The sequence below is a fragment of the Myxine glutinosa genome, chromosome 1 (assembly GCF_964187855.1).
Source record: "Myxine glutinosa chromosome 1, kmMyxGlut1.1, whole genome shotgun sequence".
NCBI classification, from domain to species: Eukaryota; Metazoa; Chordata; class Myxini; order Myxiniformes; family Myxinidae; genus Myxine; species Myxine glutinosa.
This window is the reverse complement of record NC_136261.1, coordinates 279,248,674-279,270,877: the sequence shown is the minus strand read 5'-3', so window position 1 is coordinate 279,270,877 and position 22,204 is coordinate 279,248,674. Positions and strand designations below refer to the sequence as shown.

Below are 22,204 nucleotides of genomic sequence, written 5' to 3'. Positions count from 1 at the left end.
AACTTTCACCCTGGTGCTTCGTCGGCACTGTGGTGCATCATGGATTGTGCTGTACCCTAAGAGGGAAGTTAAGCCAGAATCCCCAAATTGCTAGTACAATATTTGCTTCTACCTTTTAAAGATCCTACAGTGTCTTTAGCAAGAGGAACGATTCTGAACCAGGAACTATGTGCTTTGTGATGCAACACCCTCTCATCCATATTGAAGCAGTAGAATAAGCAGGTTGTTACAACCAGCCATAGCTTCTGCCCTGTTGTGCTGTTTTCACAAAATGACACTTTGTGGCATCATTGTCCTTGCCTTTGTGTTTATCAACCCCTGAAATGTAAAAAGGCCCCACTCCCTTCGTTATACTGCCCCAAGATAAATCAATGCTGTCTGTAGTTACTGCTGCAACATACCAAAAAATGTTGTTGGTTGTCAGTCGTGCAGTGTTGTTTGTTGCTAGAGTCATAGGTGTCGTGTATCCTCAGGAATTAGACATCCAGATTCAAGCTTAGAGCACTCTTGGTGTGTACAGCACAATTTACACTTAAAACAAAACAAAACAGCGTTAGTCTAATGCAGCGGTTCGTAACCTGAGGGTCGTTTGGGGGTTTCCGGGGGTCATGAAGGGGTCATAAATAACATATCAATTTGTTGAGCCCATTTTTAGGAACCTAACAAAGGTACATACCACACACAGTATTTTGTTCGCGTATGCGCGTACGTCACGACCCCCAGGTTAAGAACCGCTGGTCTAAAGTATGCCTCGTCTCCACCAGCGAGTTCAAAACTGGTACACGTCAGATTTGTAGTGTCTGCATTCACCAGAATTACATACCAAACGATTCTGATCAAATCAAACTTGCTCATCTAACCTACCGGAACATTCTGGTTTGGGCTGCTGCTAAAGTGAAACATGGAGTTTTGGATCTAATCATCTCAGAATCTGCCAGTGGAGATAAGGCACACCCCAAAAAATATACATATATATATATATATATATAATCGAGAGACACCAGTGCTTCAACAAACTGTAACCACAGGCAGAAGTGTCTTTGCATACCCTGACTGATAGGACTGCCAGGGTGGGAAGCAGAGGTTGGGGGTGAAGATGCATCTACTTCGATTATGCCTGAAATTGGGTGAAGAGGTTATGGGAGCAAAAATGAAGGAGATGAAGTTAGTAGCCATGGAAACGTTAAAGAGTTGGATGGAACAGTCAGCAGCAATGAAAGAACTTTGTAGACTAAAGAAATTAGTATACAGCATACAGTATTTATCTGTGTGAGTTACAAATACTGTATACATTTTCATCGGTGAGCTGGGCCATTTCGGATATGTTGTTCCGCTGTGTGTTTATACCTTATGATTCTCTGACCCCAGATGCGAGTCCCATGAACAGTAAACACCGCACCCCTCCCATCTGTCTTCCCCCACCCCACCTACCAAAAGTCACGAGTGTATACTTTTAATATTTTGCAGAACTTTTCAGCATCCTAGTCACAGGCCACAAAGTCTGTCATTCGACTCGAACAGTCCTTAAGTTGACTCACCCTTCTATCAATCCCGGAGTTACCACTGCTTCAACATTTTGAGGCCCCGGCTCAATGCTCCGCATCAGGTGATATTGATGAATAAGCTTGTGTGCAGCTGGTCTTCTGACTTATCGATAATGTTCTTCATGGAGGATTTGGCAATAAGTAGGACAGATAAAATAATTCTGATTGAGGTACGCATTCTATGACAGCCAATTATCATTCTCCGATGAAGTTTGCTTGCTAACTCCTTACTATGGGGCTAGGCGTAACGCTTTGAAACCGAGCAGTGAGAATGTACCCTGACTATTTAGGAGGTGTTGTTGATGATATTAACGGTGAGGCAAATCAGATGCTCAGGTGGACAGTTCACACAACTGAAAAGGCGGTGTTCTTATGATTATTGTATTGTGCCGATTGTCTTATGACACAATGTAGGATAGTGTATTGTGCCTATTTTTACACTGTTTTATGATGCCATTGTCATCTAATAAAGTATAATGATGCAATTCAATGTTTGCGTTTTCATGTAATTCTCAATTTCCCACCACCAAAGTCCACTCCACTTCCCTCCTCTTCAAAGAATCTCAACTCACCATCTACGATTCCTTGTTTTCTTTTCACTTCTCGACGATACTCCTCTAGATCCTTTTCACTAAGGTCTCCAAATGGATTCGGGGGGCTTGGCCCTTCTGGCTCAATTTCCTCCTTGTAGGGTTGGGTTACGGAAGCAGAAGGGGGGGATATTGGATCGTCCAAGTATTACAACCACAGTCGTCCCATTGCATGTCTTCCTAACATCTGGTCTTTAGCATCACGTTGTACCTTCGCCGCTGGTTTATTCTCAATGACGATGCCAGCAAGGAGGTGTGACTTTGGTCCGGCGGTTTTCACATCATGCTTGTTTTGTTCCCGTATCTATAAAAAGCATCAGGACATGGGTCAAAAGTGTTCTGAGGCTCGCAGAAATACAATTATACAGGGCATTAAGAGCAAAGAACATCGGGTACAGATGGTTTTAGAGTGGATTAAACGTAAATACATACAGACCGTTAAATGGATTAAACTAACAGCATAATAAAGTAAGCAAGTCACATTTGCCGAATACTAATGAATGTGCCTTTGGAAGTTTGTGGATTGTAGCGGATAATCCTGTATGCGTTAACATGGCATTAAAAATAATGCACAATGTCCATGAAATTTCTAGTGCAGTTAATTTTTTGAAAATGATGTGTAAAAGACAAGGATTCCACCCGGCTACCACCTGCATTTCTTTTATATTTAAATGACGACAGATCATATATTAATCCGTTTAGAGAAGGTAAACAAAGAGGGAACTAGAACGGCACTCGGTAGAGCGCACACCTCCGCCAGACTGAACAGTTTATGGTTTCTATCTCCTTGATAGGCCGGATCTGGATTCGGACCTGTACCAAAATCGAATCACTTGTTCTCGTCACCTAACAAACTCGTCCACCAAGTTCAGTCATAACTCGTCCATAACTTTTATGAATCTCACGTTATATATATCGCTTTTCGCCCGATCTGTTAATGGTGAAGAATCACTTAAAAATTAAATAATTCTCATATCCGAATCCATATCCAGATCTTCACCAAAATGGAATCGATTTGTCCCTGTCGCACACGCAACCTGTGCACCAATTCTCGTCCAAATCCGTCCACAACTTTTTGAGATATCTTGTTCACAGTCAAACAAACAAACAGACAGACAAGGATGAAAACGTAACCTCCATCCACCTTCAGTGGCGGGGGTAAAAAATGGAAGAAAGAAGGGAGTAAAGATAAATGAGTGAGTGAATGAATGACTGAATAAATGAAGTTGTTCTAGTTGTTCTACCAGAGCTCATGAAGTTCTATCAGAGTGAACAGAAATACACGAAGTATGGATTTTCTTTACTACACCATCTCCGGTAAAGAAAGTGAGGGAAGGTTGATCGGACTCTAATGAAAGGGGTAGCAAGACCGGAGGGGTCGATTTTGAGACGAGGTAATAAGCAGACATTTGATTTGTGGGTGAAGTGGGACGGGGGTGGGGGGTTGGGGGAGGTATACCCACCTTATTGCGAGTCTCCTTGAACTCAGCCAGGTTTGTATTTAGGGGAACAAATTGGTTTGGATCTTCAATTCTGATTGCAGTTCCACTCATATGTCCTTCCTCGGTTATCTGCCACTGCAACGACAACCACATAACATAACCCCTTGCATTTCGGTTGGAATGAGGTTACCTCCAACTTCATAAGCATATGAAAAAGACTGGCATTGGTCTTGTTCTGATTGTTTATATAACTTCAAAAAGAAAGACTTCAATGGCTAAGAATATATGAATGAAAAATAAATATTTATAATGAAAAAAAAATAAAACGGATTCGTAAATGAATAACGAATCACTCAAACAACAAAATATGAAATTTCACTTTACCGTATGCCTCATCTGGTCTTGTTCCCCACTGAGCTCTACTCGTTGGTACGAGTTTGGAGAGTTCAACCAACGGCTTTTCTCTCGCCGCTGCCGCTGGGCCACAAGCAACTCCAGTGGGAGGCGAACACCATCTTGTCCCACGGTATCCTCATATCCTCCGTCGTCATCCCAAGAAAAGGCAGAAGCAGTTGCGGGCACCTCAACCTCACTGCGCTTGCGGGGTTTCTCTCGCATCAATGGGTGTTTATAGGCATAGCCAGTTCGGTAACCCTAGTTGACCAGGAGAGATTATGGACAGCAAGATGAAGGATTCTGAGATTTTAAAGAATTATCAGCATACATCAGTTCCAATTTGGCCATATTTGACCGCAATCCAACAACTCAGCTTCATGTAAGAGTTAAATATTTGACATATTATAGGCCTGTAGAACTCAAATCAAAGACAGACACAATGTCAAAATTGAGTCGCATTTTTTATGACTTCAAAACTTGAGAAGCTGAAGACTTTACTGAACCTGGAAATGAAACATTTACCGGACCTGAACCAAATTCTAATCGGCTTCTTCTTGTCATCTAACCAACTCATCCACCAAGTTTTGTCATAACTCGTCCACAACCTTTTGAAATATCATGCTATGTGTCATTTTTGGCACCATCTCTCAATAGTGACGAATCACTGAGAACATTCTTGGGAAAAATGCCAGGGGCATAACAAAAGGCCCCTTTATATATGGTATGTGCCATGTGGCAAAGTATCGAAAAGAAGGGACATTCAAAAAAATATATTGTGTGCATGCTGGACTACCCTTGTGTTCTTAGGAGGAACCAAGTAATGCTCAAGGAAAGTTCATATAAAGGGGCACCAATTTGATTCACACACCTGCATAAATAAGTAAATGTATTTTAAATGCAGTTACAGTCTTGGTTTCAAAGGGACCTCTTCGCGGTCCTTCATTTTTCTGAGAAAAATTCAAATCCCATACACAATATTAGTTTTGTATTCTATTGCAGAAGTAGGTGTACATATATCATTCATCTATCATCATCTCTAATTATCATCAGTAGCCATCATGTACATATCACGTTTATCCAATATGTCTGCAATGTCAACACTTGCAACTTTATGTAATGTGCAATTATGGTCCAAAAGGGACTGGTAAAATAGGCTGCACTGCACACGTGTACAATTCTTTCATCTAATCCAATTGCTGCCTATAATGTGTACACACATCACGCTTGTCCAACGATTGTCCCGAAGAATACATCACACCCAACATGTCTGCAATTGATTGGTACATAGTACATACCAATTTTATTCATTTTAAAAACAATTTAGATTTCACACACATGCACATTATCTCAATGTATTTTCGTTTTCGAGGTACACAGTTGTACAGTTTTCGAGGTACATCGTCTTCAGTTGTCTTACCCTTCCTCCCGTCCATGGTACACTGAATCTTGTGGTGAGGCAGTTGCCCTGAAACAACTTGCCTTTGCGTCTTGGAAGGCAAATCCAACTGAAGACAATCTCAGTTCCTTCCACCAAGCTCGAAACAAGTGTGTTTCTACCCTCGGGAGTGCCAGGAAGCACTATCTCTCCACACTCAAGATTGAACTCTCAAACCTGTCTCCTTCCTCCAAATCCTGGTGGCGTCTGGTCAAATCCGTTTCTGGTTTGTTCCCCCTCCATCCCCTCCCTTACCTCAAATGGCTACACAGTTGACACCGCACGTGACAAAGCCGAATGCCTCAACTCTGTGTTTGCCTCAAAATCTTGTGTCCCAAACCCATCTCTCTCTGTTCCCACCTTTCCCAGTCGAACCCAACTGCCCCTGGACTCTGTGTCCTTCTCTCCTGACAAGGTGGAGAAGTTTTTTTTATCAAACCTCGACTCTGATTCTGCAACTGGACCAGATAGCATCAGCCCACGGGTCCTAAAATCCTGCTCTGCCACTCTATCTCACCCTCTCTCTGTTCTTTTCACCCTCTCTTTTGCTCAAGGTCATCTGCCAGCATCTTGGAAATCAGCAAACATTGCCGCTTTACACAAAAAGGTGCAAAAACAGATCCTTGCAACTACAGACCAATCAGCCTGCTCCCAATTATCAGCAAAGTCATGGAATCCATCGTTGCTTCGGATATCAAATCCTTCCTCTTCTCCAATGGCTTGATCTCTGATCATCAATTTGGTTTCAGACCAGGTCACTCTACTCTGGACATGTTGCTTATGCTGTCTCAACAATGGATGGAGGTCCTCAATGCCAAACAGGAAATCAGAGCTGTCTCACTTGACATATCACATGCCTTCGATACGGTCTGGCACCCAGCTCTGCTCACCAAACTCTCCTCCTATGGTATTCATGGAAATCTCCACTCATGGCCTGCGGACTTCCTCTCTGGTCGTCGGCAACATGTGGCCCTGAATGGATTTCTCTCATCTCCCCTTCCTGTTCTGGCTGGAGTTCCCCAAGGTAGTGTTCTGGGCCCTGTGCTATTTCTGGTCTTCCTCAATGATCTCTCCGACTCTCTGGAAAATCCTCTCTATCTCTTTGCTGATGACTCCACTATCTGCCGCTCCATTCCTCATCCCTCAGATCGGCAGTCTGCAGCCTCCTCACTCTCTGCAGACCTGGACAAAATCACAGACTGGTCAAACAAGTGGAACATGTCTTTCAATCCTGACACATCTCACACTCTTACAATGTCTCTCCGAAAGGACCGACTGGAAAACCCTCCCATCGACTTTCTCAACAATCCTCTCCAAGAAGTTCTGTCGCTCAAGCTTTTGGGTCTCACTATCTGCCATGATCTTTCTTGGGAAAACCACATTTCCAAGCTGGCCTCCAAAGCCAGTCGCCGACTGGGCATCCTCCGTCGTGCGAAGTCCTTCCTTGGCACACCTGAGCTCCTCACCACATACAAGGCTTTCATCCGCAGCTCAATGGAATACTGTTCCCCCCTCTGGGCTGGTGGTCCTGCCTCACACCGAGCTCGGCTTCACGCTGTTGAGGCCAAAGCTTTCATAATCATTGGAATCTCCTGCGATGAAGTCAACTCCGAGGGCCTTTCACTCACTCACCACAGGCAGGTAGGTGGTCTTTCTGTCTTCTACCGACTCCTCTCTGGCCTTGCTCCCCCAGCTCTCTCTCTCTCTGTGCTCTGTCCCCCCAATATTCCTTCAGGTCGCACACGATCTGCCTGCAACCCTCTTATGGTTAAACTGCCAAAATCTAGGCTCTCTGCTCACCTTCACTCTTTCATTCCCCTTTTCTCCCGCCTCTGGAACAAACTCCCCCACTCCCTTCAATCCCACTCCTCCCTCCAGGTCTTTAAAACAGCTGTTCACCACCATCTCTTATCTTCCCCCATCCAAAACCTTGATCTTTTCTACCCCCGGTAATTCACCCCAGAGTCCTTGCAGTGTTCATATGTTTTATACCTCTCCCACCTCCCCCCAAGCCCTCCCGATGTCCCTGCTCTCAAATGTTGTGTTTGTGTCCTTCCCTCTCTCTCCCCATCTTGTCTGCCGCTCCCCTTGTTTTTTGTGTTTTGTGTGTCGGTTTGACTTTTTGTGTGATTAATGTTAGCTCTTTCACGAGCCTCGATCTTGTATACAAAAAAAAAGAAGAAAAAAAAGTGTGTGTGTGTGTGTGTGTGTGTGTGTCATGTTTTTTGTGTGGTTCTACTGGAGCTTTTTGATGTGGAATTTCTGATTTGTGTCGTTCTACCGAAATGATTGTTATGATCTCCTGAGTCAATTACGCTCATCAACTACAAATGATCGGGAAGAATTCCGGTGACGAAATTTACGTGACGAAAGTAGGATTTTTGTTACTGTCGCACTTGAAGTGTTTTATAAAAATAAAGCAAAAGTGATTTTAAACCTCTGAGTGTTGGTAAGCTGCCTAGAACGTTCCTTATTCAAAATAATCTGGACACGAGGGCTGTTCATAGCTTATAATTTATCATCGAAAATCCGAAAGGGGGGTTGTGTACCCCCTGCACCCCCCCCCCCCCCCCTCTGGATCCGCTAGTGCCGCCCCTTTATATGAACTTTTCTAGAGCATTACTTGGTTCCTCCTAAGAACACAAGGGTAGTCCAGCATGCACACAAGACTTTTTTTGAATGCCCCTTCTTTTCTATACTTTGCGACATGGCACATACCATATATAGGGGCCTTTTCTTTGCCCCTGGCATTTTCCCCAAGAATGTCCCTTCTTTTCCATAGTTTGCCACATGGCACACACCATAATTATTATATAAAGAAAGGGACCTTTTCTATGCCCCTGGCATTTTTCACAAGATACATTTTAAATACGAACAAAATGTATTTGTTCATCGTAGAAGACTTTATTGAAGATGATATCAAAGACTTTCAAAACCCAGACTTTCAACCCCAAAAAAATATTCAACCCAGACGGGATTCGAACTCAGAATCCCCAGCTTGGGAGTCTGATGTCTTATCCATTAGGCCATTAACCCAACACATAAGATTTGGGTAATGATATTTTGAAGAGTTATAAAGTGTGTATATATATATTTTTTTTTTTATGCCGCCACCCCCGAAGGTGGCAGGAGGCATTAAGTTTTCGGGTTGTTCGTCCGTCAGTCAGTCAGTCCGTGAGTCCATCCGTTCGGGCTAAACCTCGTTTTTCTCAGCAAACACATGTCCAAATGAGACAAACCTTTCAGGATAGGAGTGACACCTATGCAGAATGTTTCTTTTATAATTGTGATGTCGTAGGTCATGTGGTATGGCAGCCATCTTGGATTAAATATAATAAAAAAAATTATTTCTCGGAAACCGCTGAATGGAAAAATTTGAAACCTGCCACATTGTCAAGTACTCCCAATGGGAAACAAAAGCATCATAATGATGACATCATCGGTGAAGTGGTATACCAGCCAAAAATGTTTTAATCGAATTCCTTATCCTAAAAATCTAAAATTGCATGCACATGATCTATGACACATTTGTATTGCAATATTAAATTTATGACATCATAGGTCACATGGTTTGTCAACCATATTGGATTTAACCTAAAACACTAAAAAAAACATCTGCTACTAAACTACCAAATAAATTGACTCGAAACTTTACGTGTGTCATTGACTAAGCATGGCGATTAAAAGATGACCACGAAAACATCATTGGTCACATGGTGAGGCAGCCATATTGGATTGAAAGAAAATATTAAATAATTATATCTCTGAAACCATTTACCCTATTGATGCGAAATTTTACAAATATCATCTAACACCATTGTTGGATATAGTTTGAAAATGATGATGTCGTAGGTCACGTAGTTTGGCAGCCATCTTGGATAGAAAAATGAACCTTATCCAATCAACACGAAACTTCAGAAATGTGATCCCCTACCATACATATACAGAGTGTACATTTTAAAGTTCATACGTCACGTGGTGTGGCAACCATATTCGCTTTAAAACCGATAATTTAAAAAATCCCTTCTCTGAAACTGCTTCACCGATCGATGTGAAACCTGTCATGGCTGGTGAAAATGTGATACTTGAAAACAGCTGAAGGGATTTAAAGCAAGCTTGTTTATTTTTAGGACAGTGAACGATGGCATCCACTCGTTGTGGGACTATGTGGAGGAATATTGGCGACAGTCCTATTGCTCTAGTACCATGTGTTGCATACAGCACATATATTTATTTATGTAGATATATGTGTATATATATATATATTTAATTTGAAAGCAAAAATTATGGCACTTAGCTAGAATTTGTTTTGCAAGCCATTAACTATACCTATTGGATGATGTATATTCCAAGTTTCAGCTAGTTTCAATGTAAAGCCCTTGAGATATGAGCACCAACACATTTTGGGCGGACAGACGGACGGACGGACGGACAGACAGACAGACAGCAACGTGAATTTGAGGGTCTTCTTAATAAAACTCGATAATGCAGAAACAGACGTTGCTGAAATTTGGAACATATTACCTCAACGTACAAAGCATTTACTTCTGAAATTTGCAGCCAATTTCGTCCAGTAGAAGCCGAGAACTAATTTTCAGTCCCCATGTTAAAGCTGCATACAGAGAAACGATCCCATATATAAAGGGAGGGGCGCTTTGTGCCTCCCTTTGAATAAGAAAATCTCGGATCCGGATTAGTTTCTTTACCAAAACCGAATTGATTCGTCCTTCTCACACACCCATCCTGTCCACCAAATATCATCTGAATCCGTGCACAAATTTTTGATATATCCTGTTCACCTGCGGTGATGGAGGTAATGAGGAAACTAAATACAATATATTGTTGCGGATATGAGGATTGTGTTTTTTTATTGTGTTGTATTGTATAGTAAATTGTTGTGAAATATTGCTTTATTCTGGACCCTCCTTACTCCAGTTATGTATAAAGGTCAAAGGGCGTCCCATAATTAGGTCATAAACAATCACGTCAGCCAATCATAGATTTCCCCCTGGTTGATAGTTATATCTTTATTATGTGTATTAGGGTAAGGCCTTGTCTTCCATTAAGATGACACTCCATTGCACCAAGTGAAATAGAGTAGATTCCTTTCACATTCCCCTTTCATCATTGCCAAGCCTCAATTGCCAATTACATCCCCTCCAAGCCTCCATTGCCAACTGCACGGGGCACAGGTTTGTTACAGCGGTGGGTTGCTGATTTCACCCCAATAGCCGCCATTAAGCATGTGCTCAGCTCGGGGTCAGAGGGCCTGTGCCCACCAATCAGGGCCGAGGCGAGCTGACCGATGGGCGTGTCCTAAAGGCCGGCGGCTTGATCGCCAGAGGCGCTATAAAAGCGCGCGCGCAAGGTACTGCCGAAGGATATCCAGGGAAGCACAAAGCCTGCTATTCGTCGCCTTGCTCGCCAAAGTTGGACCAGAAAAAGGAGTTAACAGCAAGAAGCCTGGAGGAGTTGGACAGGGAGACGTGCGTGTTGTTGAGTTGAGTGGTTGGACCAGACGAGTCAGACGAGTCCTGGAGAAAGCACGCGACGTCCACGCAGCAACACAGCAGCTTCAACAACAGCAGCTTCAGTAACCGCAGCTTGGGGCCTGGACGGCAGTTTTGAGCGGGGCCGCGAAGGAACGGCGGCTGCCAAACGCGCCGATCGTGCTGCAGCATCCTTGGACCTTCCTTTCCCTCCAGCCATCCACCTCCTGCCTTTCCATCCTTCTTGTGTACGTGAGTTTGTTTTGTTTGTTCTGTCCTTGGGTTAATTAAGACTGTAAGTAAGCTAGGAATTTGCAGTGTCTCTGATTCTTCTGTAAATTATTTTCTTATCTTTCCTTCTTCCTTGGTTACTTTGAGCATGTAAATAGTAAGAATAAATTTAGTAGTATTTCCAACCTTTTCGTCTTCTTCTTCTTCTTCTTCACATCCGTGTCGCTTTTGTCTTTTCCATATTGAATATCTGTGGCGCGATCTGGCCAACGTTCGGGAATCGGGTTAGTCGGGGTAACTGTTAGGGCCGCGGGGCTTCCGCTCGGCAAAACCAACATCTTATCCGCGGTCCGTAACAATATTAACTGTTCAAATTAATTTATTTTGGTACTTACATTAGTTTGAGATCTGGTAAATCCATTTGTTCGAAACAGTTTTTTATTATTATTAACAGGATGTCACTCGGGCCACAGCAGTGTGCTGACTGGGCTGTTTGCAGCACATGGTACAGCTTGTTGCAGTGGTTGAGAACCACTACTACAATCTGTCAGATTGGTGCTTCACAGACAGGGTACAGCATCACAGAGTGTGCAGTTCCTTGAATGGATGTTAAGCTGCGACCGTGTCTGCTAGCATTAACTGGTGGATGTTAAAGATCCCACGGTTTCGTTTTGATGAAAGGTAGGTGAGCTACTGCCGGCATCCTGACCAGATTCCAAAAATTCCTGCTCTAATTTACAAGGGGCACTGCATCAGTGGTGCAGCTATACTCCCACACTCCCTACCTATCAGAAAGCTATGTGCTGTATATGAGAAAAGAACATCTGCAATGGAAAAACATATCCAATTCTACTTCATATGTGATATATCCAAAACACGTGTTTGTTTGTCTGAACAGCAGAAATATGTTATGCTGTGCTCTTGAGCAAAATGGCTTTTGGATGCGAGTATTAATAGATTACATTACGTTTCCATTTTCCTTCTGTTGGTCCATATCATCACCCTCACCATATTGTCCAGCATCCTCATCATTGCCTCAAAGAGCTGCTCTCCAGTACGCCAACGTTGACCGGTCCCACCCATCTCCTGCTGCATTAGTGCCACTCGTTCTTTGCACCGCTCAACATCAAGCTGCAGCAGACCACTTTGACAACCACCCGCGAGTGCCCGCAACTTGACGTACAATTGTAATGTGACAGAAGAAAAAGGTTATTAAACAAGTTATAACTTTGATGTACATATAAAGTTTTGGAGATCTACCGAGTGCTCAAAATTCCTCAAGGAGCCTCAAAAATTATTGCTGAGCCTGTAGATTAAAAACATTTTGATATTATGAAACTAAAGTGATTACAAGGAATGACTTATGAGGGCTAGTGGACAACATCTGAACTTCACAGGCCTTAACGACCTAATAAGCAAATGGACCTCACCTGAACTTCACAGGCTTCAGCAGCCTGATAAGCAAGCTGGTATGCTTCTTCAACTGACTCGCCAATAAGCAATATTCCATGATTACGCAGGATCAATACCTGGAAAGAGGTTAGTGTTCAGATCATGCATTTGACTGTCAGGCAATAAGGCCTTTCTACAATTACGGCCTCAAACATCAGTCTGCATTTTTGGGCCTACATTAAAAGTAGTCAAGGCTAAAATGAATTATTTTGTGCACAATCAGGTGGATACAGGCAGTCCTCGAATCTATAGTCTACAGGAGTAGGTTAACTTTACACCAACATACCTTGTTAGCAGGTCCAAGGTTCCTCTGCAGTTGTTCTCTCTCGCTCTCTCCGCATATCTCTCCAGCCCACTGGTGATAGCTTACTGGGCCAAGCATCACTGCGGCCTGGCTCAGGGGAAGCAAGCCACATCGCAGTGCAGAGACCTATGACAGGAGCCACAACCAAAGCTACAGTCTTTGAGAATAACAGCATTTTTGGCTTCATATCAAGCCCTGCTGGCTGCATCCAAACATTCCCTCTGCATTCCGAAATACTTGTGTTTTGGCCAATTCCAAGTGACTTGTGGAATTGAGGTGGCTGTATTTCCTTCTTAACTGGTTGCTAGTGAGGTTTCCATGGTAACTTGAACATACTCAGCTGTTCTTCAGCTTTACGGGATTGGCGATTGTTCATTTTGGCAACAACGTGCAACTCGTTACCAATATCATCACAGCGAAAAGTCGCAATAATTGTAATAATCACAAAGATGTCACAGGTTTTAATTGATCGATACAGTAAATGCCACTTGCTGTAGTAGCAAACCTGGTAAAGACAACTTTACTGTATTAACAGTAAAGTAAAGTTAACAGTAAAGTACTGTACTGTATTAACATATTTTCCCCGCTGCATTGTGTTAAGCACTTGGAAACTTTTGTCATCAACAACTGTCGTCGCATCACTTACTGAGAACTTTTGCAGCAAAGCAAAAAAAGGAAAAACCTTTTGTAAGGAAGTTCAAAGGATGCCACTCATTGACAGCAAAACAAGGGAAGGAGTTTGGTCTGTCAGACAGTTGCTCAAGACTGTGGAAGACCCGGCACATTGTGATTCAGTGCAAGGAACATGGAGAGAAACAAAATGTCGACCTCGAGGCAACTGCTGAGCGAAGGATGGACAGTCCCCTGGCACCCCGAGTGAATTTCAGCCATGTGACATTTTTATGCTGACGAGTGTTCAATTCTATCGATGATTTCTGAGATATTGATGCCAATAAATGAGCTCTGGAGACTACATTTCTAGATGTAATTCAGCTCCTTCAGAAATCATGGCTGCCATTCTTAACCCATAAAGCAGATAATTTAGATGTTTTTATGCCTCCGTCCCCGAAGGTGGCCGGAGGCATTATTTTCGGATTGTCCGTCCGTCCTTCCGTCTGTCTGTCCGTCCGTAAGGGCTAAACCTTACAATCAATTACTAAAATTCATCCTGTTTTTCTCAGCAACCATATTTCTGATTGAGACAAAACCTTCAGGGTAGGAGTGACACCCATGCAGAATGTTTATATCATAATTGTGACGTCATAGGTCACGTGGTATGGCAGCAATCTTGGAATAAACGCAGGCAATAAAAAGATTATTTCGCGCAAAACGCTGAATGGAATAATTTAAAACTCGGCACATTGTCAAGTACTCCCAATAGGGAACAAAAGCATGATAATCATGACATCATAGGTGAAGTGGTATACCATCCAAAAATGTTTTAATCGAATTCCTTATCCTAAAAATCTGAAATTCCCTGCACATGATCTATGACCCATTTGTATTTAAATATTAAAATGATGACATCATAGGTCACATGGTTTGGCAACCATATTGGATTTAACCTAAAACCTTTAAAACACATCTTGTCCCAAACCACCAAATCGATTGACTCGAAACTTTACGTGTGTCATTGACTAAGCATGGCGATTAAAAGATAATCATGAAAACATCATTGGTCACATGGTGTGACAGTCATATTGGATTGAAGGAAAATATTAAATAATTATATCTCTGAAACCACTTACCCTATTGACGTGAAATTTTACAAATATCATCTAACACCATTGTTGCATTTAGTTTGAAAATGATGACATCGTATGTCATGTGCTTTGGCAGCCATATTGGATAGAAAAACGAATTTTATCCGTTCAACACGAAACTTCACAAACGTGATCCCCTCCCTACCCATGCATATGCAGAGTGTACATTTTTTAAGGTCATATGTCACGTGGTGTGGCAGCCATATTAGCTTGAAAGCGGATAATTTAAAAAAATCCCTTCTCTGAAACCGCTTCACCGATCGATGGGAAATCGGTCATGTCTGGTGAATATGTGATACTTGAAAAGAGCTGAAGGGATTTAAATCAAACTTGTTTATTTTTAGGACAGTGAACGAGGGCATCTACCCATTGTGGGACTATGTGGAAGCATATTGGCGACACAGTCGCAATGCTCTAGTTTATTATGTGAAAAGCTTACTTAAGTGTGTTATCCTTCCGAGGTCGGCAAATTGAGTACCAGTTCACTGGTAATTCCCTGTGTGTCGCAAGAGGCGACTACCAGGGTTGGCGGCAGGAAGGGCATCCGGCCGTAAAACATTGCTTCAAATAGGGGACCACGGTGCACAAAAAAGGCCAACCCCTGCTCTGCAGGGAAAAATGGCCTCTGAAGGTGCTTCTTCTTACTTAAGAGTGTTCTTGCATACAAATTTGATCCAATTAAAGCATTCATCATAAAAGTTATGTTGTGAAAGTGTGGTGAAACACCATTTCTTTTTACGATAACATTCAGATATTAGCATCTTTCTGCCAGGAAGTTGCCAAGTAAATGAAATCCACTGTATCGGAACATGAAAAGTCTAACTTGTCTTCTGTCTTCTAATTCATTTCACTTTTACATTCTTCATTTAGCGTGTATGCTTCTCCATAAGACACTAACTTTTTTGGTGATTAAAAGACATTTTTAGAATTATATTATATATCGCAAATAAAATTAATGATTATAGTGAAGCCCTCTTTTGACTCTCAATCGTGCACAAATTTGGCTTGCCATTTACAGACAGCTATTTTGAAGACATTTACACTCCATACCGCAGCTCCAGCAGGGGTATGTGTTGTGATGATGCAGCGTGCATCTGGCCGGGCTGCATGCAGTGCCGCATGCAATGAGAAGGGCTCCATGGCCAGCCCCAGGCCAGGCAACCCTGGTTCCACCAGCTGACCTTGAATATCCACTTTCAGCTAAGTTCAAAATTCAAACAAAGAAAAACAAACAAAATCCTATTTTAGCTCAACATATTATGCATTCACAATTTACAGTGGTATACTGACAATGTATGGTTGCATTGCTGTCTCGAATCATGTCTCAAAAACGTTCCAACATAAATACAGCAGAGACAACAGCTTATTTTATTCGAATGTCAGAACAAGATCGGTGGCAAAGGGTATTATAATCTTCCTTTTAAACGCGCCGTTGAGGAGGAGCACTCTCACCAGGCTCCCGGAAGTGATCTCACTGAAGAGCAAGCCAGATGGATTCACCAGGAAATGCTCTTTTTCTTTGCTTACTCTTACCTGCGAACACACACACACACACACAAACACACACACACACACGTTTGTCATCTTCCAGAGCAGGTTTATAAATATACCAAAAACTGCTTTATTGGAAAGCTTGATCTGGAGGCTGGAACGGAACATTTTGCTGATATAATTAATCCTGGGTAGAACTTGATTATCTTCTCGATATGAAGCCAATATTGTCGTCTAATCTGATATTAAGTCACTTACTGCAGAAGTGAACATTTTTGCACTGCATCAATTTTCGTGCGACAACAACATGTGAATATATTTTCCTTTTTCTTGAGAGAGAGAAATTACAGTACCAGAGTGCACAAAGAATGCTCGTGCTGTGCACACACAGTTGCCAGTCGCGTTTAGTGAGTAGCAAGTAACCGCTAGGCCAGCACGTGTGGCATATGTCTGCGCAGTTTGCACCTGGAGTATTATACTTCAGCATCCATGATTCAATGTACAATATGCTTTGGTATTTGAAGCAGATTCCAAAAGCAGACAAATTTCAATGGTTCCTTAAACAAACTTCAATAGTCAAAGCACGAGGTCTACACGCAAGCTTGGATTGAATTGGTGTTTGAATGAGCATTTCCGGGCTTACGTATACCATGAATTTACTAATCTCTGCATTAAATTAACTATATTATTGAGTTGATGTGCTTTACTGTGTTTTCCCCACACAATTTTATTGGTTTGGTGCAGTGCTACTGCTGACAGCATGCGCGCACACACACACACACACACACACACACACACACACACACACACACACACACACACACACACACACACACACACACACACACACACACACACACACACACACACACACACACACACGTTTCTGTATACCGTCATCCCCAAAAACTATAATCCGCATGTATGTTGCCTCGCCTCAAGTTCATACATGGCCCATGCGTGCTCAAGCAAGAAAAAGAAAAGTACAAGAGAAGTAGATTGCGCAAGTGTGTCATGCATGCAAAATTGAAAAAGTCTCGATCTGTTACACTATTAATGTTGGTACTTGTAGGTTCCATCAACGGTGCACCTGCTTATACCTGCACGTTGCGTTTTGTTTACACCGGGTTTGTAAACCTTAGTTTACAATAAAGTATGGTATGATACCTGTTTCTCAGTAGTTCTAGTTACACTGCAAGTTATTTTCTCTCTATTTAAATGTTCGCTGGGGTTTCACACATCAATGAGATTGTCACGTGTCTTGTGCTCACTCCACAAAATAAATAAATAAAACGCTCGTACACGTTTTCATGGTTCTCAGCATGAAAATTGAAATCGCACAAAATGTCCACTTCAACAGTATTTAGTTAATAATTCGCACTCATGATCCACTGTTCTACATGAAAAAAAAATTCACAAGGCAAAACATTTTCATATTTTCAAAACAATAATGGGAACACTTGAAAGAATACAAAAAGGCAGAAAGAAAAAATATCCGAGAGATCGAATTACAGGAAGACAGATGACACGTTAATAAACAAAGTGAGCAGCCAACTATCTGACAGTCTGTTGAAAGGATAATCAGAGACAGAACAAAGAAGGTGATAGACAAGAAGCAGCCAAACCAGAGACAAAAGGAACAAGCCAACCAATTTAACAGATGGTGCATGATTAATTGGTGTAGATCCGCAATAATGACAATCGTTAAAAACTCCCACAAAACAGGCCAATTAAGCAATACAGCAGACAGTAGGTTTAAAAATCAACAAGACAACAAGACAAATAACAAGAAGAGATGGCAGAAACCAAGAAAGTGGAGAATTTAACCCCCGGGAAACAAGAAGAGGAAAAGAGACAGCAGGAACCAAGAAAGTGGAGAACTGAACCCCAGGGAAACAAGAAGAGGCAAAGAGACAGCAGAAACCAAGAAAGTGGAGAACTGAACCCCCGGGAAACAAGAAGAGGAAAAGAGACAGCAGGAACCAAGAAAGTGGAGAATTTAATCCCCGGGAAACAAGAAGAGGAAAAGAGACAGCAGAAACCAAGAAAGTGGAGAACTGAACCCCCGGGAAACAAGAAGAGGCAAAGAGACAGCAGAAACCAAGAAAGTGGAGAATTTAACCCCCGGGAAACAAGAAGAGGCAAAGAGACAGCAGAAACCAAGAAAGTGGAGAACTGAACCCCCGGGAAACAAGAAGAGGCAAAGAGACAGCAGAAACCAAGAAAGTGGAGAACTGAACCCCCGGGAAACAAGAAGAGGCAAAGAGACAGCAGAAACCAAGAAAGTGGAGAACTGAACCCCCGGGAAACAAGAAGAGGCAAAGAGACAGCAGAAACCAAGAAAGTGGAGAACTGAACCCCCGGGAAACAAGAAGAGGCAAAGAGACAGCAGAAACCAAGAAAGTGGAGAACTGAACCCCCGGGAAACAAGAAGAGGCAAAGAGACAGCGGGAACCAAGAAAGTGGAGAACTGAACCCCCGGGAAACAAGAAGAGGCAAAGAGACAGCAGAAACCAAGAAAGTGGAGAACTGAACCCCCGGGAAACAAGAAGAGGCAAAGAGACAGCAGAAACCAAGAAACTGGAGAACTGAACCCCCGAGAAACAAGAAGAGGCAAAGAGACAGCAGAAACCAAGAAAGTGGAGAATTTAACCCCCGGGAAACAAGAAGAGGCAAAGAGACAGCAGAAACCAAGAAAGCGGAGAATTTAACCCCCGGGAAACAAGAAGAGGCAAAGAGACAGCAGAAACCAAGAAAGTGGAGAACTGAACCCCCGGGAAACAAGAAGAGGCAAAGAGACAGCAGAAACCAAGAAACTGGAGAACTGAACCCCCGGGAAACAAGAAGAGGCAAAGAGACAGCAGAAACCAAGAAAGTGGAGAATTTAACCCCCGGGAAACAAGAAGAGGCAAAGAGACAGCAGAAACCAAGAAAGCGGAGAACTGAACCCCCGGGAAACAAGAAGAGGCAAAGAGACAGCAGAAACCAAGAAAGTGGAGAACTGAACCCCCGGGAAGGGAAACAAGAAGAGGCAAAGAGACAGCAGGAACCAAGAAAGTGGAGAACTGAACCCCCGGGAAACAAGAAGAGGCAAAGAGACAGCAGAAACCAAGAAAGCGGAGAATTTAACCCCCGGGAAACAAGAAGAGGCAAAGAGACAGCAGAAACCAAGAAAGCGGACAATTTAACCCCCGGGACGAAAAGAAGAGGGTTTGCTGTCTGCAGTAGCAGAACAAGCAAAGTTTAAAGAAAAATTCAGACCGTGGCAAGATTTCCATTCAGCTGGCCCCAGGTGTGCAAGTCAATGAGTCTTAGCAGTGCCGCCATCTTGCAGCGAAGGAGTCGCTCTCCTCGAGCGAAGCCCGGTTGTTCAGTGCCACGGAGGTCATTGATGGGATTCACAACACCACCCGGACCTCATTGGGAAGAAAGGAGCAGATTTCTTAAAATAAATAAAAAATTGTCACATGTAAATTAAAAGTTTTGTTTAGAGATTTTGATTCATTGCACTCTGCTCATTCATAATCTGCAATACAAGTTCAGCAACTTAGCTCTTCTTCCTGTTAAGAAGTTATTTTTAAATCGTAACGTGAGAATGAATATAAAAGCAGAAAGCAACAAGGAGAGCTGAAGCAGAGATTCCACTAGCTTTATAAAATGTCTGTGCGGAGTACTGACTTCTCGATGTTGTCTTTTTTGTGCCAAGTCATTATTGGATGGTATCATGCCACCCATACCAAACCAAAGTGCAAACATGAAGCCAAGCTGATCAGTGAAACCGGGTGAAATGTAGTTACTCGTTTGCTTTCAATCCCATTAATAATTCATTCAGAGTGAAGCAGCACTCCTTATGGTGGAGAGTAAGCAGAATATAAAAGAAACATTGTGGGGAAGGTTGAACATGATTGATGCAGCAGATATAGTCAGGTTCACTATGTTAACAGGTTCACTATGTTAACAACTTCGTTCAAAATTTTGGGATCAGCAAACCTGTACATTTTTGGAACCTTCAGAGCATGGAGAATCCGAAAATCAATGTTGGCATTTGTACAGACACCTGCATGGCCGCCATTTTGGATTTTCAAAATGGCCACCATAAAATACATATTTTGCGCTATCTCGGCTTCTAGTCAACCTAGAAACATCGTTAAATATGCTAATCCTATGTTTTCTGGGTCAAGGAATCCAATAAAGGCCTCAAAATAGTGCTCAGGATTATAGAAAAGCAACAAACAAAGGTAGTTGAAAACCATTGTCTTTATATTTGTGATATAACTGTATTACATAATACATGATATTGCAAGTCCTTTGAAGTTATAGGTTGTTATAGGAAGTTATAGGTAGTATCGGATTGAACTATAAGTCCTATACACAGGATCTACGACGTCTATACCGTTCAGGAATATGCTTTTACAGATCTTCATCACTGTCCTGAGTGTCATTTTCGCAAAGGTGTCTACGCAAATGTAAACATTAATTTTTGGATTCCTCATGCTCTGAATATTCCAAAAATGTATAGTTTTGCTAATCTACCAAAATTTTGAACGAAAAAACCACAGTGAACCTGACTATGCAAGCCCAGCAGCAGTTTAACCAGGGAAAGATACATTTGTCATTAAGTCGTTACAAGGACATATGATATGCATACCAGGCTCCTGCATTGAGCCTTGAATCACCATAGAAAAAACTATTAGCACAGTCAATAGTGCATGGAATTGTCTTATTTTGCAAGACAGATACGAGATTGGGGTTCAGGAAACCATTGCAAGCTTGTCTATTGCTAAAACCATGCAGTGTGCACAGCAGACAACTCATTTCATTACCTCCGACACCAAAAACTTAGCTTAGCCGGTACTTAGCCGGTACATTTTCAGCCCAGTCTATCTGCCTGTCTGTCTGTCTGTCTGTCTGTCGGTGAGCAGGATATCTCAAAACGTTATGGATGGATTTAGACGAAACTTGGTGGATGGGTTGAGTAAGTGACAAGAACAAGTCGATTCGATTTTGGTTAAAGTCTGGTTGCAGACTCGGCCTATCAGTGGGATACAAAACGTAAACTGTTCAGCCTGGCAGAGCTCTACCGAGTGTGTCCGAGTGCGCTCTACCGAGTGTGTCCGAGTGCGCTCTACCGAGTGCCGTTCTAGTTCATCAAGTTTACACACCAGTTCTGATTGTTGGTTTAATTGTTTTTGCCAGTACCGTTTGTCTCGTGTTGTCTGTCGACTCAGCATATGCAGGCGAACTGTACTCTGACAACTTTGTAAGGGGTGAGTTCACTGTGACGAATCGACTCCTGTAAGGTTAGGGCAGGAATTTGGAATTTGCACAGGGTGCCAGCGGTGACAGCTCGCCTACTTTTCGGGAATGACACCATGTGACCTTTAACCTCTACCAACCAATGCTGGCAGATGGAGCACCCAGTTTAACATCCACCGAAGGTACAGCACACACATTTATGGTTTGCCCTGCCTGTGCAACATCAGGGTTACCGTTTATAGATGGGCTAAGATTCTAACCCAAGCTGGACAACTTAGAGGGGAGTGTGCATACCTCTAGGCCATCTGCCAGCTTCTGTCTGTGATCTGTCATGTTTTTTTTTTTAATGCTGAGCATCAAGCATGTCAAACCATCATTTTTATAAAGTCTTTGGTATGATTCGGCCTTTGTTCAAACCAGAGAAGATGCTCTATCTATTTGGCCACCGAGTCCGGTCGGTGGAGAATGCTGGTTTTTTTTCCAGCTCCTCAAAATTGTACCGGTACAAAGTGGACATTTTTTGTCGAAAACAAAGTCACCGAGTAAATGCACAATAATCCTACACAATGATGGTGGTTTTACTGGGATATCGGTTTAACTTTTTATTATGTTTAGTCTAAAGTCTAACCCTTGGTATGGAAAAAAAGAAACGAAAAGACATCGTGCACCATTTTGTACGAGTCAACAGCCAGTCGCTCGACACGTGATAATCATGACAACACGTGAAACAAGACTTGTGTTAATATCATGACAACTTGCACAGGACAGCATTTTACTCTGAGCAAGGCACCACACCATTCATAGGGCCGAC

At 42.5% G+C, this 22,204-nt stretch overlaps 1 protein-coding gene across 4 annotated transcripts in view; it reads right to left on the bottom strand.

Moving 5' to 3' along the window:
- LOC137437800 (gamma-adducin) overlaps positions 1-22,204 on the bottom strand; it is a 62,776-nt gene that overhangs the window by 17,890 nt on the left and 22,682 nt on the right. For 2 of the 4 annotated variants that reach the window (XM_068132442.2, XM_078766460.1), the window contains 11 exons: positions 19,399-19,553; positions 16,099-16,179; positions 15,697-15,846; positions 12,866-13,009; positions 12,558-12,656; positions 12,136-12,300; positions 3,961-4,230; positions 3,598-3,711; positions 2,346-2,438; positions 2,117-2,228; positions 1,049-1,117 (listed from right to left, as the gene is read on the bottom strand). In XM_068132442.2, the coding sequence (XP_067988543.1) occupies positions 1,049-1,117; positions 2,117-2,228; positions 2,346-2,438; positions 3,598-3,711; positions 3,961-4,230; positions 12,136-12,300; positions 12,558-12,656; positions 12,866-13,009; positions 15,697-15,846; positions 16,099-16,179; positions 19,399-19,553 (1,452 nt within the window). The remainder of the gene's footprint in view (positions 1-1,048; positions 1,118-2,116; positions 2,229-2,345; positions 2,439-3,597; positions 3,712-3,960; positions 4,231-12,135; positions 12,301-12,557; positions 12,657-12,865; positions 13,010-15,696; positions 15,847-16,098; positions 16,180-19,398; positions 19,554-22,204) is intronic. The other 2 variants (XM_068132458.2, XM_078766464.1) reach the window with 1 other exon arrangement.